This window comes from Aphelocoma coerulescens, chromosome 15 (genome assembly GCF_041296385.1).
Source record: "Aphelocoma coerulescens isolate FSJ_1873_10779 chromosome 15, UR_Acoe_1.0, whole genome shotgun sequence".
In the NCBI taxonomy this organism is placed as follows: Eukaryota; Metazoa; Chordata; class Aves; order Passeriformes; family Corvidae; genus Aphelocoma; species Aphelocoma coerulescens.
The window spans coordinates 933428-953082 of record NC_091029.1 but is presented as its reverse complement, the minus strand read 5'-3'; the positions used below and the strand labels follow the sequence as shown (position 1 = coordinate 953082).

General features: G+C 43.6%; 1 protein-coding gene across 4 annotated transcripts in view; it reads right to left on the bottom strand.

Annotated features, from left to right (window-relative positions):
• Positions 1-19655, bottom strand: part of TMEM132D (transmembrane protein 132D) — a 173677-nt gene that overhangs the window by 143720 nt on the left and 10302 nt on the right. For all 4 annotated transcript variants that reach the window (XR_011155441.1, XR_011155442.1, XR_011155443.1 and 1 more), the window contains exon 2: positions 13298-14186. Coding sequence is in view for 1 of the 4 variants with exons in the window: in XM_069030853.1 (XP_068886954.1) it covers positions 13298-14186 (889 nt within the window). In the remaining 3 variants the exon portion in view is untranslated. The remainder of the gene's footprint in view (positions 1-13297; positions 14187-19655) is intronic.

Here is a 19655-nt window from a genome sequence, read left to right as displayed (position 1 = left end):
GCAAAGAAACCCTGACACGAAGCACCACACAGCTCCCAGCCTTCCTCTGCAGCAGTTCTTGCACAAGCATCAGTGAGTGGCTGCCAGAGCCATTCCCTGCTCAGGCTGACAGCCTGCCCTTCCCAGGGAAAGCTCCGTGGGACGTCCCTTCATTGCCAAGGTTCAAATTGAAGTGATGGCTGTGACTTTTCTTTTGTATTTCTAATGCCAGGGAGAAATTTCACACCTCTTAGACTGTCACACAGCCCCAGGTAGAACGCTGAAGTCCCAAGAAATGTCTACAAAAACAAAATACAGCCTCTCTTTTCATAAACCCCTCACGGCTGGAGCTCTAAGGAGAGGAAACCTGACTCAAAAGCAGCAGCTCTGCAGTTTCAGCACCACCTCACCTGTCCCTGGGAGCTTGGGCAGGCAGTCCTGTCAGTCAGACTCAATCCTGTGCTCCAGGAACGTGTGTCAGCAGGAGGTTGGCGACCACCCTGCGACTCCGCAGCGGACCCAGCTCTGCCCAGTGTGAGCTCCACTCAGTCTGGCCCAAACCTGCACTGCAACCCCTGCGTGGGCTGCTGCTGGAAGAAGCCTTCACTAGCACAGCATCTCTGAGCCCCCTTTCTCCACTCTGTCCCTGCTCTTGGGACCTCAGCCCTAGGAGAAAGCAGTTCGTTATTCACACTCACTTTGGAGAATACATATGACTGATGACAGCTTTATCAGTCCACATCTGAGCTCTGCTGAAGTACTTCAGTCCACAGAGGAGAAACAAAATCTCAAAAAATGGTGGCACAATAGGGCAGTCTTAATGAAAACATGTATTATGAAATACAACAAATTGCTGCATTTATTCCCAGTCCAGCTCAGGCCACTACAGCTCATTGCTCCAAATGACTTTAACGTGGTGCAGGTTAGGGAGCAAGATGATGCCTCAACTTCTACTTTGTCTGTTGCTGTTCCATTATCTTTTTTTTTAATCTTTTATCACTGTTATCAAATTTGAGACTAATAAACCTGAGTTCTTTTTCTTGTTTGCTTCTTTTCCATACAAGATGGGGCTTGGGAGGGTCAGAAACTGAAGGTTTTGTATCCTTTCTGTATCAGCCACAAAGCCCTGCCTGCTCTGTCAACATTCCTGCCTGCGTGGCACACACAACATGGACAGCCTGTCATTGTTGCTACACATGTTGGATTAAAGGTGGATTAAATGCTACATTTTGGTTATTAACCTGGTATTCCAATTGGTATTCACAGGGATCTGAAAATGGAACATGCAATGAGTGTGTTGCATTTCTTTGTTTGTTTCCACTGCCAGAGCAGGAGAAGCTGTGCTGGAATCTGTCCCTAGCCCACACCAAGATCTCAGTGTGTGGTACGTGCCTATTACTGAAAACCATTATCCAAGAGGAGACAAACAACTGATAATTACCAGGCTTTACATGCCCATTAGGTTAAGTATTCTTGAAAGTATATTCATCTGCCATCACATTTGCATTCTGATAGCAGATGAGAGAAATTGGATATTAAATCTATTGGCTCCCTCAGAGGGCAAACAGAGCAAGAGAGTCTATTAAATCACAAAAGGAGAAAAAAATTCCTCCCTCACTGTTCCCCTGTATTGTCTGACCTATCTTCAAACCCTGCCCACGTGTTTAATACAGCAAACGGGGCTGTGAGATCCCAGTACCACTGAAGGGAAACGATCAACTCTCCTGCAGACACCGGGCAATTCAGCCTCACTTTTCTTTCTTGCTTCAGCTCACTTGACTGCAAAATGCAGTCAGAGATTTTTTTGTAAAAGACTATGAAACTTAAAGATTGATTTTATCTTGTAAGTGCAAAAGTCCTTTTGATCTATTTTTTTTCTGCCTTAGCATTTACTCGGTTTTAAACAATACAAATCATCGGATAACCCCATACTCATCATTTCTAGTTTTTTCCAAAGCCTCCTGGCACATTCAGCAGCATATTCAGGGAGTCCTCCAAGGAACATCAGCTTTGATGACTAAAGTTTCTTGTCAGCACCTCTAGGAACGAATTCTACACTTCATACATGCAGTTTGTTTTGTTTGGGGTTTTTTTTTTTCAAGTGACATCCAGAGCCATCAGGAGACGTCCCTGGCATGGTTTCAGAGTTACAGGTCCCTGACTTTCGTGTGGTACTGCAGCCACCTGTGGAAACGAACCTCCATCAGTGACGAGCTGTGATCTGAATGACTTCCTGCATCCCCTCCCTGTTCAGGGAGATGTCAGTCAGCCCCAGACTGTGACAGTACCAGTGGTGCACGGAAGGACTCGCATTCCATTGGAGCTGTTTATTTCAGGCTGGAACAAAATGCCTCACCAGAGCAGAGAGCTCTGTTTCACCTGAGCCGTCTTTGCAGGCTCCAGCACACCCAGCTCAGCTTCTGGAAAAAGCCAGATCTGCCACACTGTGAAAATGAGAAGTTTGCCATAACTGAAAAAGATTTTGCCAATACTGTCTTAAGAAACAAATGAACAGTCAATCTCTTGGTGCCTCTCAGGGAGATGAAAAAAGCACATTACACCCAGCCACTTTCTGTCTGACAAGGCCAGAGCAATCTCTGCCAAGTGCCATCCTTACGAGCTCTTCCTAAGACAGTGGAGGAAGAAAAACAAACATTGAGTCTGTTCAGAGCAGTTGTTCCAAGAGTGCCTGGCTGGCCTGAAAACACAAACAAAAACCTGAACAGAGCCAGAGGAGCACAGAACATCAAGGATTGTTTCCATGCTCAAATGCACTCGTTCATGTTCAGAGACTGAAGTGAAAGACTGTCAGCCAGACAATGACTTAATACATTGCTTGTGGCTTTGAGTAGCCACGGGAAGCATCCTTCACGGCCTCTACACGTAGTTCTGGAAGCAGTTCCACAGGGATTGAGCCACTTGTTCTGAAGAAGTGGCTCCAGAAAATTCAGTCTACTCACAGTGGCCAGTACTCCTACACCCAGTGACAAGCAGACACACAGACAGCTCCACACACATGACAGCTTTTCAGGTGACACTGGCTGTTCTCTACAGCTGCATCAACATCTGGAAATCAACATCTCTAAACACTGTGTCAGAGCTCGTTAGAGTTACTGTCAAACTGGGCTGATTTTTAAATCAAACTGATAAATAATAATACACAGCAAGGAAAAAAGGCACACGAAGTCCACTGTAGGTGGGACAGAGTGCAGGAGGATGAGATCAGCTGCAAGGAGGCCGCTGTCTATGTGAACTTCCACTTGGTTATTATTTATCAGAGAACAGCCCTCAGTCCTGTATTCAAAGTGCCTGAGAACACTCAGTACAAAAGCTTTGGTAACTCACTCCTCTCAAAATTAATCTGAGCCACTGGAGTCATAATTACACTGTCATAATGAAGAGGGAAAAAACTCTTCTAACAACTAAATTCTTGTTGTAAATTGCATTTTGAAAGCGGTAATTCCCTCTGAAGTAGGCATTATCATGTCCTACTGCCCACATCAGTTCATTATGGTGCCTCTGCTCTCCCAGTGGAGCCCTGGCTTGGTAAATGAATGTTTTGGGATGATATTGCCAACTTGGGACTTATTACTTAATTGAATATGGAAACATTTAGGCCATTAGCATACATTTAGAAGTGTCTTATTTCACAGATGTTAATTTATCTTGGGGAATGCCCTTCTTTCTTCCCTCCTCCTTTTTCAATTCTTTCCCTGCAGCCACCTTATTTATTCAGCCAGGTCCTAGTTCAGCCATTTGCAAGTCTGTGGTGAACAGCTTACTATTTTAAAACCTTCCCAAACTGAGATTTGAAGTCTATTTTCCAAAAAGTGCACAGCCAAGCACTTCCTATCTTCCCTCAGAGCTGAAAAGTATCACCAGCTCTAGGTGATTAAGAAAGCCTAAACATCTCTAGCTAAATAATGAGATTTTTTTCAGGCATTCCAAATTGTTTTATCCACCTAATTATTACAAGATCTCAAAGCCATGCATAAGACTTTGCAGATATCTCACTTTGGGAATTTTTAACTGAAATAATATATTCCCTCTACCAAAAGGGTCGAGAAGGTAGAATAATAGAATAAAGGAAATCCCCACCATTCCTTTCTTATTAAGAGATACTGGGAAACTTACAGTAAATTCCTGAAACTTGCCAACCTGCACGGGACCCTGAATGCCCCAAAGTAAGCTCCCAGTCACTGCAGAGGTGTTGGGTCCTAGAGCTTGGTTTCTTTACCACATTTCAGTGAGGGCTGAACATCTGTATGGTCACAAACAAGCTGCTTTTTGAGAGCTTTTTGTAGGCTTTGAAAATTAATCAAAACCACCAGAACTCGCACTGGATCCAGTGCTACAGCCCAGCCCCTTCAGGCAGCCCCTGTCTGTCTGGAGGGGGAGATCCCAGCTTGGCCCCTTCTCTCTGTGCCTCCCCTGGCCCAAGAGCATCACCCTGCAGTCCTGAGTCTGGCCCTGATCTGAAGCTCAGAAAAAAGAGCTGTTTCTGCTTCTCCAGCCCCCGTGCCAGAGCTGGGAATGGGCCTGGAGGAGAGGCTGCATTACCACAAGGAGGTGTTTCAGCCCAAGAGAGCCAGGACAGATGAAAGAGGCCCATACAACAGCTGCTCTTGCTGAAACTCTGTCACAAGTTTATGTTGCTCCTTGCAGCAGCTTTGGCGTTTATTCTCTTGGCTGCAGCTCCTTTCTCTCTCAGCAACGCACACACCCACAGCTCCCCTCCTTCCCCCTCCCACCGAAGGGCTGATGGTTATTTAAACACCTCTCTGAACTACAGTGGGAGCATTCAAAATTGGCTTTCCCCTTCTGGGTTCAAATTTCTCCACAAACAATGGCTTCAGCTGCTGATGACTGACATTTTTCTTTCAGGGTTTACAGACTGCTCCAAACTACAGACTGGCGAAGCAATTACTGTCTCTGCTAAATCTAGAATGCAGACATGGTTTAGAAAGGGTCTCTCAACATAGAATTAATTTATTTTTATTTGATAAATCAAAGTCAGTTAGCACTTCTAGCTGCAGAGGGAAAAAAAGCCTTCATAGATGAGCTCTAAAAGTTCAGAATCCTATCCCTGAAATAAAATAATAAATAAAGCAAACAAGCAAGGAAAAACCCAGCAGGTGATTTAAAGCCATTTTCAGTATCTGTTAGCCTGAGTAATGAATACCTACAATAGACAATTCCTCAAAAGGATGACAATCCTCAAACCCAAACCCTTCAGAGCTTTCAGGCATTAGATCTAAAGGTTTATGAAGAGGTATCTCTTTGTTGATAAGCCTTCACACAGCACATTGCACCAGAGTTCACCAGGCACAGGTGAGGAAGGAACATGTAGACCACAAATAAAAATAAGTAGGAAAATAAAGTGTCCCTCCATTACTTCAGAGCAAATGCTCTGCTTACATCAGCCAAGTGCACAACCACAGGGACACGTCAGAGAGCCACTCAAGTGGCTACAGCAGATTTTGTGAGCTCAATTCTCTGACTTCAGTGCAGCCAAGCACAGCCACTCGCACAGGCTGAGGTCTGTGCCCAGCACTGCTCGTGAGGCACCAAACCCAGCGTGGGGAACACGCCAGAATTGCCCTTTTGTTCCTGGAGAACAGGAGAATGTAACAGCCTTTACTCTAAGAGCACTCAACAAACAACTGATGCAAACAAAGCAGCGCTCAGGTTTGGATGCAGGCTCTAGATGTGTCACCTTCTATCAAATGCTGAACACAAACTCTACCCTGTACTATTGCCACTAAATATGTACATAGGGGATCACTGACCCTGGGTTTCAGAAATGAAGCTCCTAAGGACACCCACCGTGGATTATACGCTGCACTAAGTGTTCAAGGGCCACATCAGTTTGGCCAGTGATGCCCAATATGAGCAGTTCTGGTATCCTGAAGGCAAAACTTCTGCACTGGCAGCCAGAGTTCAGTTTCACCATTTGAGGTTGTTATAGATTTAGATCAGATTCTATCTACTATAATATAGATCAATTACTTTGTGCAATGAACTATCTACCCTATTATTTACTGTTGGTATTCTCTGTGATGGGGGCGAAGAGATCAACCAGCACCAACAGATCCTGCAGCAGCAGCTCCCCTTCCCTCCACTCCCATAGGAATTCCATGCCATGGGAAGGGGGCATGGATGTAGCAGCCTGGAAAAAGAGAGGTGGCAAACACTGCAGAGCAGTGAGCTGGGAAACAGAACCAGCACACTGAGGGGTGCAAAGGCAGGAGACAGAGGTGCAGCTGATCAGGGAGTCAGGGCTCACTGCAGGCTGCAGGACACGGTGCTGTGGTGTGAGACACTGCTCAGGGCTGTGAACACCGGGCAGGATGGGCTCCAGGAGGGACCAGCAGAGAGAAAACGGTTCTGAAAAGTGACTGATGCTGTGCAAACTGGCATCTGATAAAGTGACAAGATAATTCATTACCACGGCTTTACACACAGATGTCAGATCTGTTTAAGTAAAAACCTTAAAAATCTAAAAGGATTGAGATTTGCCATTAGAAGTGGGAAACTAATGTTCCTATTTTTTTGTGATCAAAAATATGCTTTGAGATTGCCTGATGCATTTCATGAGTGTGTTCATCCTGGATAAATGTTACCCTTAAAAAATGTGAAAGCAGCACTGAAAAGTCAAACTATTTCAATAATTTCAAATCAAACATTACTTTCCCTCCCATTAAATGTCTTATTCCTCAGTGTACTTAGCCTTATTTTTAAAAGTACTTTGGAAACAGGAAAAATCCTTACCTAGATGAGATTTCATGTTTTACTAAAATATCAGAGGAAGAGAAAGGAAATTCTTTGACCCAAAGTTTTACAAGAATGTTCTACATGCTCAGGCACCAAAATATAGATAAAAAGAGAGCTCCTGAACTTGTCAGCAGTAACTAGGAAAGTGCAAGGAACTGGAATGGACACGTTCATCACGTACTGGATGTGTAATCCCCCGGTGCTGATACAACAATGAGGAATCCTCGCGCAGATCAAACAGCTCTGGGGCAGCGTGTGCACAGCAGAGCCCTCGGTGTTATCTCAAGCCCCAGTGTTCGACGCCTCGTTATCTGTGCTCGCACACCTCCAGCCACTGCCCTTGGCCAGCACCTCCCTCCTGCCCGCTCCCCTCCATCAGCCAGCCGGGATTTGAGCGCATCCCGCTGACATCTCCACAATCAGGGCCAAGTGTGATGGATGGCAGGAGCAGCACCTGCAAACACGGCAGCTCACACCTTGTCAGTGCCAATCACCCTTACCATCCGTCTTGCCTCTACCCAGCAGGCCCTGACAGCCCTCTTTCATATTGTTCCATTTCTTAGTACAAAGGAGCTGCTAATGTGTTCTCCACTGAGAACTAAGCACTTCTGTGGGAAGAAAATAACACTCAGACACCGATTCCATAAACTGGGGGATTTTTAGTACCCCAAACCTCCCCATTTCTAAACAAACCACCACCAAGAACAAATCAAACTTGATTATAGCTGGGAAATACAGGTTAAGTTGACTTCTGTTAATGTTCTTCAGCTCCCTAAATTAATGAGTTATATTGAAAAAATAGTTTTCCCTAGCTAAATCTTACAGTGTCTCCAGAATGCAGAACAATAATTCTGAAGTGCTAGATCAGCAAGCCAGAAGTGCAACCCCAAACAGCGCAGCTTCAGTGTCAAAGAGCTCCCATTACTGTAAGGTTTGTAGTTTCCAAGTGATCACGAGAGGAACGGAGGCAAACAGAGCCCTTGCAGCAGGACAAGCAAAATAAACCTGTCCAGTCTCTGCCTGCAAGACTGGGACAGCAACCCTGGAGCCCAGGGACGCCGAGGGCAGGCAGTCACCCCAGTCACCCCAGTGCCTGCTAGCAGAGCACCCATGCTCTGCTCACACTGCTTCAATTCATGGGTGGCCCAACCACGCCTTGCCCAGGCTGGAGTCAGGCTCTGCGATGGATCTGAGAGGAGGATAAGAGGCCTTGGAGTGCAACTGCAGCTCCTGGGTCCTGCTGCAAGGCAATAAACCAGAAATAACAGCCGGCTGCAAAGGCCACTCATGTGAGTAATGGTTTGCTGGATCTGTCTCTCGGTTTTCTGACACCGGCTCAGTCAACGTGAGTTGATTCTCAAGGCAGAGGATGTTAACTGGAATAATTTTAACAGAAGGAACTATTTCCTTCTTACTATAATCTGCAAGTGCAACAGGAGGTAATAGAGTGCCCGAGAAGTCAATAGTTCTTAAGCACTTGTCTCCACACTGCCACTGACAATTTTGGGCCATTAGCAAGTCACTTAGGAAAGCAGGAAAGCTATTTTGCCACCCACAAGATGGAGAAAATTATATTTGCTTGACTACCTCATAAACAGGCTATGAAAGTTAATTCCTACTCATACAGTGTGCTGAACACAGCAGAAAACCCAAGAGTCTGCTGGAGAAGCCTTTCCCCTGGCAGCAGCAGAGGGGTGATTTCACCTCAGCCCTGCTGCAGGAAGGCCAGAGCTGTGCCAGCTCATATTGGCAGAAAACATTTATTATGATGAAACAATGAAGACACAGGACTTTCACCTTCTTAGGTCACAGTGCCTAACTCCTGCTTACCTCAACCTCATTTTTACATCAGGACTGAGCAGTGAAAACGCTGAAATGTAGAGGTTGTATTTCAGAAGAAACAGAGATATTTTAGTTTTCTCATAGGTTTTAAATTGGCCAAAGTAGGCCACGAGATCAGTTAGAAGGGGGGGGAAGTCATTTATGAGAAGATTTTAGAAGCTGTTCAAACCAGGATGTGGAAGGAGCTGTTTAATCGACAGAACCAGAGCTATAGAAGGAAGAGTAGAAGATGTACAATAGGGCTCTTTTCAGTCTGGCAGAGGAGCTACAAACTCAGGGTTGGGGTACCATGAAACAGCCACATCATCTACAGCCTAGAGAAAAGCCCATCTCATCACAGTTTATGTGGCTGGTAACCTTCCTGATCACCACTTACTCCCTGATTGTTTCTGCTACTTAAATATGATTTGGTTCAGCACTAAGAATAAGATTTGATTTAGCCCAGCACCAGAAGAACACACAAACAATTTGATAAAATGCCAGTCTTGTTCAGATTTCCTTGCTGTATAAATTGAGTGCTAATGATCTCCACTCTGCTCCCCTCATGTACTTATGCAGCCCTTTTCATGTTTGCTGGATTATTATCGATTGATTGTTAGATAAAACAGCAAATAAGAGAAGTTCATGTACCATAAACTCTAGGGGCCTTTTGGGGAAAATTTTCCCAATTATCAATAAGCACTGCTTATTCACTACCACAATTTCACACCAGTCCCTGTATTCCCACACTTATCATCACAAAGAAGATATTAAAAATACCAGAGGGAAATCACAAAGCCTCTCAATCGTTTATAAAACTGGTACCTGCAGATGTCCAACCCCCAACTCAGGTTTACAAATGAAGAAATAGCATAGAGTTTATAAAAAACCTTACCTTCCCCTACTATTTGAGGTTTACAAGCTTCTGTTACAACCTTCAGTCATTTCCTCACACAGGATTCACTAAATATAATTATAAATTGAATAACTGTAAAAAGAAAAAAAGCTGCTGCTTTTTTGACTCATGAATATATCTAAGCCTGACACTCAGTAGCTTAAGGCAATTCTAGCTCTATAATTTCTTTGCTGATTCATCTCCAGAAATAGGAAAACAAATTTAAAAGGCTGCAAGCAGAAAGTATCAATCCTGTTGACTTTAAAACAAAATGGAAGGTTATGTTTATTAGGCCCAGCAAAACTAAAAAAAGCTAATAAAACCAGAACTGTACCTACAGTGTGGATTCAGAAAACTCCAGTTCCTAACTTTGGGAAACACTGGCACCCCTGCACAAACTGACTGTAATGTCTGTAACAGCACAGAGTTAATAACCAGCAGGAACTGCTGCAAACAGGAATTGGAATTGTGTAACAGCAGAGCTCTGAGGCCTTAACTGCTGAAAGCATTTGGAAGGACTGACATGAAATTATACTTCATGTTTTCCTTTCTCAGCAAAACACTTCAAATAAAGTTCTCACTGTAGTTTCAGTTTCCAATATGTGTATCGTGAAATTGGAGCAAAAAAAGCAAAACTGGGATATTTTCTATGAACCTCAGGAAACTTTCAGCACCCACGATGGGAAGGAAGAGCCTTCAGCCTTCCCTGGCCAGCAGCACATGGGAAGGTGAGAAGAAGGTGAAAAAGGGGAAGCAAGTGTTGAATGAAGCTGAGAAATTACTCAGTTTCTGAAGGCCCAGTGCTCCAGTTGAAGCTTTCAACCTACAGCAATATTCCATATTTACCCACCATCTATACTTTATCTCCTTCCTTTCCTCTCTCTCACACCCATACAGAGTCAAAGACAAATATTTTTAATTTCCCTAGCTCATTAAAAAAAAAAAACAAACCTAGACCTTGGCTCTTATGGTCCAACTCTTTCACGAAATTAAAAGCAGTCCATCAGTTTCATGTTCACTCCTCTAAATCTTCCCTTGTGCAGAACAACAGCACAAGATAAAAACCAAAGGTACCTTTCCCTACATCTTTTAGTACTCAGCAGTTTCTAGAAGGCTCCCCTTGAAGACAATTTCCTGTTAGAAAGGGGATAAGGTTTACTCTAAACATAATAGTTCTGAAACCAAAAATATTCAGTAGTAATGAGTAATTTTTTACTTTTGGCTGTTTTGCATGTCTGTTTCTTCTGTTCTGACCTGTATATCCTATATTTTCCATCTGCTCAAGCCATAATTTCCAGTCCACTGGAGCAAAAGCAATGGTAAAAGCATTTTGCCAGCAGCCCCTGGCCTCACTTCATGAATGCAGTTCCAAATCTTGCTGCCACTCAAGGCAGAACTTCAAAAAATAATGGACTGTTTCAAAATAAAAATTAATACCATTTTTCTCATAAAAGAGTTACGTTGGGGGAGTGGAGAAGGGACCTTTTCCTATATCAGAGAGAAGATCAGAATGAGAAGAGACCAGATGGATGGAGAACACATCATGGAGGGATGAACACAGCACAGTTCTGACCAAAAAACCCAACAAAAAAGCCTTAGGGATGCTGTAACCAGATCAAAGAGAGGAATGGCTCCCTGGAAGCACAGTTAAACAACGTTAAAACTACTCTGCACTGCAGCAGGTCAGAGCCTGACAGCCAGGTTCTCTCAGAAAAGCAGGTCAAGAGAAATCAAAACTCAAGAAAGCAACACGAGTAACAGCAAGAAGTTACAAAAGTTTGTTTTTAAAAGGTAACAGCAAAGTGCTGTTCTTAAGAGTGCCACACTTTTCATTTTGAGCTGATATTCGCTCCCTATTTTTAGCTTATTTTCTGTTTTATGATCCCTTAGATCTCAAAATAAAAAGCTACAATTCAAACATCTTTTCCTTTTTGTTTCAGAAAATTCATTTTAGAAGCCTTCTTTAAAAGTTCAGGTGCTGAGTTTTCATCCTAATTTAAACAAAGCAAGGTTTTTGAAAATTTTATAAACCTACATGTAACATAATTATCATGGTTGTAACTAGCTCTTCTTCTAATGGATTACAGCTCATGGAAATAGAGATGCTTTGAAGTGAGATTTCCAAGACTCTACATTTACAGAGTAAAAACAATAAACATTTTTTACCTTAATTCTCTTTTAGATTAAAAAAATTGGTTTTAATACAAATATTATATTTTCAAATTTAAAAAACCACCTAGTTTCAAATGTAGTAGAAGTTCCCATGTCTGCTGATGCGATTCCTTCTAAGTCATTAGTATAGACAATAAAGATATCCCAAGACATCCCTGAACACCTGCTATGAGGAACTTGGATTGTCTGGCTTGAAATCAGCACTCAGGAAACAATTTAAATCTTAGATTGACTCAGAAAATGAGAAACTGATGCGGTGAGGTGTTTGTCCTCCACTAGATGAAAAAGAAAGAATTGCCCTTGAGTAAGCAGCTAAGTGCTGTGGTTACTCAGTTTATATTTATCACACACCTGCAAAGGAAAAATGTCCTGATTTTAGGGCAAACCATTTCCCCCAGAAATCCCCCGCAAACCTTCCTGGGGAAGGGGAAAAAAAAATTACTCTGGTAATCTCTTACTACTTAGGTGAGCGGTGTCACCTCTGAGTTACTCCTTACTCCAGGCCAAGGCAGACATCCAAGTTCAACAATGTTCCATTTATGGCCTTGCCCCATTTTAAGCCCTGAAATGTGAGATGTGTAACCACCAGAGAAAGGAGTTTCATCTCAAGTCACAGCAGGGTGTGATTTCTTAGGTGGCAGCTCCCAGCACCTCCAGTGCTCAGCACAGCTGCTTTATGAACACAGCTCCAGACGTGTGGTACTTGAACCTGCAATGCACCTGCTCTTTGAGAGGAATGTTTGGGGACCTTTGGCAACACCCACCATTTCTAGGACAAACACCTAAGACAAATCAGCTTATCCCCAGAAGCCAGAGTCTGACATTTACCTCCAGCTCAGGAAGAGGTGGCACAAGCCATTGCTAAGGGATAAAAGAACTGAAGCATCTCTGCACACACGGATTTTCCACACGTCAGCCACACAACCCTCATCTGCAGTGCTGGAGCACAGGGCAAACTTGGAAAGAAGACAGCTGGACAGCCCCCCTTGCAGGCACCACACATCTGCTCTGTGTGCCCCAGCCCAGCCTTGCTGGTCCTCCTTGTACTGCACTGGTGTAACACCTCAGTGCTTGGGCAGGATGAGGTGAATCCATGTGGCACTTGATGTTACATTCACGCACCAACCAACCCCTCCTCAGGGAGTTTCTCATTGTCAGCAATTGTTTTGGTCTATCAATAATTCTTAGGAACCTCAAACATCCTGTAATACAGAACCAGGCTCACAACAAGCTGGGGAGAGAAGCTGAAGCATGTGAATGCCCAATTCTTGTTCCTTTCCTATAACTAACTGCAGATTTAAGCTTTATTAATCTCAACATGAGTCCAGTGAGAGATTAGGAGAACTGCAAACTCCAGCTCCCAGGACTTCAGATGTTATCTCCTCTTAGTACATAGATATATCCCAGCTCTACCATTTCAATTTTTGTAAGCATTCCTCGAAGGACAACTTCAAGAAAAGGCCTTTCTCACTCCAGGAGATCACATCTCAGACAATTCATACAATATCAGACTGAACAACATGACAAATGCTGAGTCAACCAACTGCAATACAACATCTGGAGAGCAGCAATGGACGTCAGGCAATTTATACAGTGCAAGTGACTTCCAAGAGCAGAGAAACTGTAAGGTACCAAGGGAACACAAAACAGCCTTACCTCAGTGTGAACTGATCTTCTGTCAAGTTCTTAGCAACAGACACAAGGAAGGTCAAAATGTCCCCTTGCTTGACAGTCTTTGGTGCATACTGGATGACAACATTATTATCCAATCTCATTTCAGTTAAAGAAGGGGCAGCATGTGTCTGGTAAAGGAAAACACTTCCAATCCTCTGCAGGGGAGGTCCTGACTCATCGATGTCATTGCGCCCCGATCGGATCCCGTTACTTTTCCTCACATCCTCCTTGGCGCATTCCCCTCTCTCATCTCCTGCTTGGATGGAGTAGTACAGCTCCACGGGGCTCCCTTCAGACTTGTCCATCTGTTTCTTACGGCCAGCAACCACCGTGGGGGGGTTGAACCAGCTGGGCAGCAGCTCCAGCTGTGCCACGCAGAGCCCCAGGTCCCCCCCGAGGCGGCAGCTGCCCCGCACCTCGCGCGTCTCGCGGAAGGCGAACACGCGCAGGCAGGGCAGCCGCTCCGAGGGGCTGTACTCGTCCCAGTCCCTGCCCACGATGTAGAACAGCACCTGCACCCTGGGCTTGCTCAGGTAGATCTTGGTGCTCATGATGAAGGCCTTAAGTTTCCAGTTAAAGGAGAACTTGTTAGTAGATCCAAAGGGATTTGAAGACAACATTAAGTCCTGGGGCACTGCTTGTTCAATGGAAAAAGGTCCGTAGCTGGCGTTTAACACAGGTGGACTCTTGGATTTGTAGATCAGAAAGGATTCCACTCGGGACTGCAGGCTGGAGTTCCTCATAATATCCTGGTTGGCTTCCTTCAGAAAGAAGGAAACATCCGCATTGTGGATACGATAGGTCACAGGCAAGTAAGTTGGCAGCAAGGAAAATCTCTGTATGCTCTCCAGGATCCCTCGGCTGTCAGTCACTGTTGAAAGGAAAGGAGAGTTTAAAAGATCAGATCTTCAAGTCATGCTGTGCTATAACCTCGCTGACTTTACTGAGGGCATCAACAGTGCTGCAGCTGGGATTAGTGGCAATAAACCTCATCAGTCCATGCAGAGGTGGCCTAGGTAGATGATGATTTATCTAATCAGCTTGGAAAACAATGGTTTATGACACATTCTGCATGACAGCCAGATTAAAAGAAGTAGCTTATGTAGGTTTACACGTGCCAAAGGTCCCATCTTCACTTGCAAGAGATATTTATCATCAGAGAACAAAATTACCCAGTCAGCAACCCCAGATCACTGCACAGGCACATCTAAACCAATCTGATCATTACAGCAAGCTCCACCTGCACAGGAATCCAAGGCAATGACTTTACACCAAATGCTGCAAATGGACCACTCAGAGCTCACTTCAACCTTTTCAGCACTCTCAGGCAATACATGGACTCTAAAAGGCTTCCTGCACAAGGCTGAATTTCACTTTAAAAACAGTTAGTACAATAACACAATTTACACAACAGCTCCTTTACATCACTCTGGTGCTCGAGGATTTCAAAAGGAGCCGTGTTTGCATCCAATTTACAGTCCCTTCTATTTCACTTTATCCGTGAGTCGAGGGTTTTTTCTGTAAATCACCATCAGGATTTGTGCCGCTGCCTAACCCTACACTGTCCCCTAATACAGCTGCATTATCTGGGGGCTGTACATCACTGCACACAAAGAACATCTCCAGTGACAATGAGCCTCTCCCACTGCAGGGCACCGATTTTAACTGTGCCATCCAGCAATCACCTGAGGCAGACTATCAGGCTAAAGAATAAGCTCTGCGTCCTTTCTAGGAACTGTCAGTCCCAAAGAACAAAGACACACACACAGTTAAAAAATACAGCTGCAAATACAGTATCACCTTTCCTGTTTGAGCAGCTGACCTTCGGGCTCACATCTTCCACCCTAATTATGAAATAAATTGCCTTTTTTCCCCCCACAGCAAATTCAAATCCTTACCCTTATTCAAAAAGGGGACAAAGGCTTACCACAGATGGCATTCAAAGACAACCCAGTTTCTCAAGCTCTAATTCACAAATGCTTTAGTAGTCTTTATTTTTTTGTTTGGCATCTGACCTAAATATTTATGCTCTTGAGTACTGTGGTGGCCTAAACTGATGCCAGTACTCCTAACCATGAATCTTCCATCTAGGTATTGCAATCCACTCTGACCAACATCAGACAAGTCATTTTTCCTGTACTGCTGTTCTATGCCCAAAAAAATAAAGGGTATTACTGTTTCTTTCCCCTTTCCCTTTGTCTGTGGAGACTGCAAACATGACACTTATCTTACTATTTATGTAGGAGCAGCACCTAAAATCCAAGGGCTGAGATCATGGTTAGAGTCTCCAGGCCCTAACACAATGCAAAACAAACTGAAGTTTAGAAAAAGGAGCAAAAGATTTCCTAGATGTAAAGCAAAATCAGCTGATTTCTTAAAAAAAAAAATCCAGAAAAACACCTAAAAACCAGCAAGAAACCAGAATAAAGTAACGCTGGATAAGAGTGGGCAGCACTCAGAAGGAACCAATCCCACAATGAAAGAGGCCAGGAAGAAAGGATTGCAGAAGAGTTTCACAGCTTCACAAAATCCTTCTCTACATCTTTAAAAAGTGGATTTCCTCTTCCAATAAACAGTTGGAATAAAACCTTACTTTAAAAAGTTTAATCAAGGTCTACTCAAACCCCAAAGAACTGGAAATAAAATCTATCTGAAGAATCAGGAAAATGGCCCCAGAACACATCAACATATGAGACTGTAAACTGCAAGAGCACTAAAAGACTGAAATCCTGTGATTCCCCCAGAGGTGGCAAATTCATCTTAGATCTTATATAAAGATCTTTTTAAATAAAGAGTAAATTGCAGAGCTTTTTTACACACAAAAATACCCTTCATTTTAGCCTTAGTCTTTAGAGCATTCAGCTCCCACTCTTCCTCTAGATACTCACTGAGAGCAAATGAAGTTTTTAGAGACCTTTTTCTGGATAATCTTCCAACAAAGATTTCCACCAGCCCTGATGGCTTTGCTGGTACTGAGCTGCAGGGCTGGAGCTCTCCTCTCCAGCCCCGAGGCAGGATCTGTTGTGGTGCTGTTGTACTCAGCTCACCCAGCCCACAGCATACTTCCTTCCCCACCTATTGCCCCATTTATAAATTCCACACTCATTTCATTCTCCTCCCAACACCTTGGCAAAGCACAGCAAGGCATCAAAGAACTTAAGAGTATTCCATTCTTTTATTCCCCTTACTTTGCTTGCAGCTCCCTCCCTTGCATTCCACAGGGAGAAGTACATTGTTTTTATATTAAAATTAACAGTGTTTCACCTCAATTTTTTAATAATTTATTTTAGTGCTTAAATATGTGAGGGATTAAAAACCTTCCCTCTGTATTCCCCATCTCCACAGGACAATGTTCCTCAGATTTTGTAAATCAATGACTCTGAAGAGTAGGAGAGCAACACAAATGGGGAAAAAAGAGAAGGTGAACTACCTATGAAAATAGGAAACAGCCTCACCAGCTGGAGCAGGGTCCATTGGTTTTAAATTTCTGGGCAGTGGCAAACTGGTCCCTCCCTCACTGGTGTCCTTCCCCCACCACCAGGCTGTGAACGTGCACTGAATATGAACTGGCTTGTGCTGGAAGCCAGCAGCAGCTTTCCAAACAGCCGAAGGCCAAAAATTCTAACAATTTTAAACTTTTATCTGGGGAGAGTTCTAATCAGCACAAACAGAAAAAAAAAAAAGGGCTCAAAAGCAACACTGAGCTCTGCAGCACCATCTGGATTTTGACCATGAAAGTTTATTAAGGATTCTGAAGGATAGGAAATTAAAAACAAAAACAACTATCAGCATCTTTAATTACAACCACAACTATTTTTGTAAAAATTATGCATGTTTTTACAAAGGCAGAATTGCAGAAGATTACAATTTTGTGTGTTATAGACCCAGCATAAAAGTGGTGTTTTAAAGATTTAAATTATATAATCTGTCCTAAATATTACATTCCATCTACACCATCATAATCAAAATTCCACTGGAATAACCCACCTGAATAATTAAGACAAGAATGACACAGTGACTCTCACTTTAAGTATGTCAAACAAAAAGGAGGGGGAACTGAAGTGCTGTTAAGGAAACAGCAACAGAGACAAAAAAACAAATAAATTCATTAACTGCAATTTACCTTCACTGTGCCACTGTGTCTGAAAACTGGTCTACATGAAGACCCTGGCAGCAGAATAAGCAAGTGCAGCAGTGCAGAGCAGGAACCAGCCCTGCCAATTCTGTGTGGATGTACAGCACAGAGTGGGACCAGACTAAAACCCTGAGGAGTTTAAGCCATAATGCAGAGACAGGCACTCAGTTTAGAACTGATCAGTGGTGCAAGCTGCAAGAACAGTTCACCTTAAGCTGAATCACTGCAGAGGAAACTCAGATTCCTGCGGAGGAGCAGAGCCAGGGATGCCCCACAGCAGGAGAATGCTGAGGGCTGACCCCCAATGCAGGAACTGCTCCACCAGGCTCTGGTGAAGCACCCTACCTCAGCTGGGAACTGCTCACAGCATTCTGGTTTCAGGAGATGATCCCCAGCAGTGTGAAGGAAACCAATAAAACCTGATTTTGATGCCTTGCTTATGCCAGGAGCATTATTCCTCAATCCCTTGCAACAAGGACTGTGTCTGACCCCTCATGCTGTGAGGGATCTGTTGAGGATTTCAATCATGACCACCTGAGATGTTGTCATAGGATGGCTTTCCTTCCTCTCTCCTTAGTAAATCTTCCTCTGGCTGATACTGGTTAAAAAATACTTGCCATTGATGGAAGAAGCAAACAATTTGTAGGTCAGGGAATTTGAAAGCATCTGAGAAAAAGGCAGCGTGTTCAGTTTGCTCCTGCGCAGCCAAAGTTTGTGCATCAATCCCTCAACATGCCATTTGTACACTTGCTGCATTCCCCTTCCAGAGTCACACTGCTTTACTCATTAAGCCATGAATTTGTACTGCAGCCTGGCCAAAAATTTCAGTCTTTCTTTCTCGGGTATCATGGAACAGCAGCTTTCAGCCAGTGACAGAAACACTCCTCATAGCTCAGTTTTACTGCAAAGTTATTGACCATGGCTCCAGAAAATTGAAGGAATCTGCCAGACCACTAACTTCATTCTGTACTGCCAGATCCTTGGGATTTCAGCCTTCAGTTACTTTATTTTTAAAACTGTTCAATCCACAATCATCCAGCATTCATGAGACATAAAACTCTTCCAATCAATTATATAATGCTACTATTAAAAAAAAAGAACAACAAATTGTGTTTTTCTTGTAGATCGAAGGGAACAACTTCTTCAGAAAATTGCCTTCCCAGCTGCAGGCTCAGGCTGGTAATGCAATAGATGGAATTTGTTGCTGTATCTTGGGGATTGAGATAAGTGGCTCTTTTCAGTAAGGCCAAAAAATTTACCTTTTTAGTTCATTTCAGCTGCTCTCCTTGAATCTTCTGAACACTTCTGCTCTTCTTGGTTTACTATGAATTGAAATAATTTTAGCCAAAATATCAAGAAAAAAAAAATCTGCTAATGTGATATATTTTCAGCTCTGGAATGTAATGTCACAGGAGATGTCTGTTCCAATAAAACTTCATGCTCACTTTTGAAAAATTAAGGTATTTCCATTTTCACCTAGTTAAGTGGCTGAATCTGCTAATGTTCCAAAGGAAGGCATTGTAAAGCCAAGCTATAAACAGAGTGAATCCCTTCCCCAGGTGTAACTCAGCCAGTTCTTAACAGAGGGATGATCTGCTCTGCCACTTGGTGTCACTTCCAGTGGACAGAGAGGATTCAGACTGTGTTACACCATGATCTGAGCGGATCATTCCCATCCTACAGGATTTGTAGGCTGCATGTCATGTTCCTTAGGTTCCAGCACCCTCCACAGCCCTTAAGCACAAATGAGGATGACTTCCTGTGTTCCTTCTTTGGCCAGCCTTGTGGCGGCTTCAGTTTCCTTAGAACCACTGGCACTGCACTTTGAAACTCTGGATTAAGGGCTTGCTCTGCTTTATTGCCAGCAGCTTTATGACACAGTGGCAAACTGTAAGGGGAGGCTGAGGACTAAACCAGTCAGATTCTCCTGTAGACTTCCACTACTCTGCTATATGAAAAAAACCCAAACCCACAGGAAATAAACAAAAACCAACCAACCCACGCCAAACGACCACCCCCTCTTGTGGAACACCTCTGTCACACACAGATGCCAGGAAGCTGAGCCATCCCATCTCTAGCACAGACACAGCGTGGTGGTGACCCCCTGCCTCCAATGCACAGGAACAGCCCAAAGGGTGTTTCTGCCCTGCAGGTGAACGTGTTCTTCCAACTGAGCATTTCCTTATGAAGGCATTATTATATTTT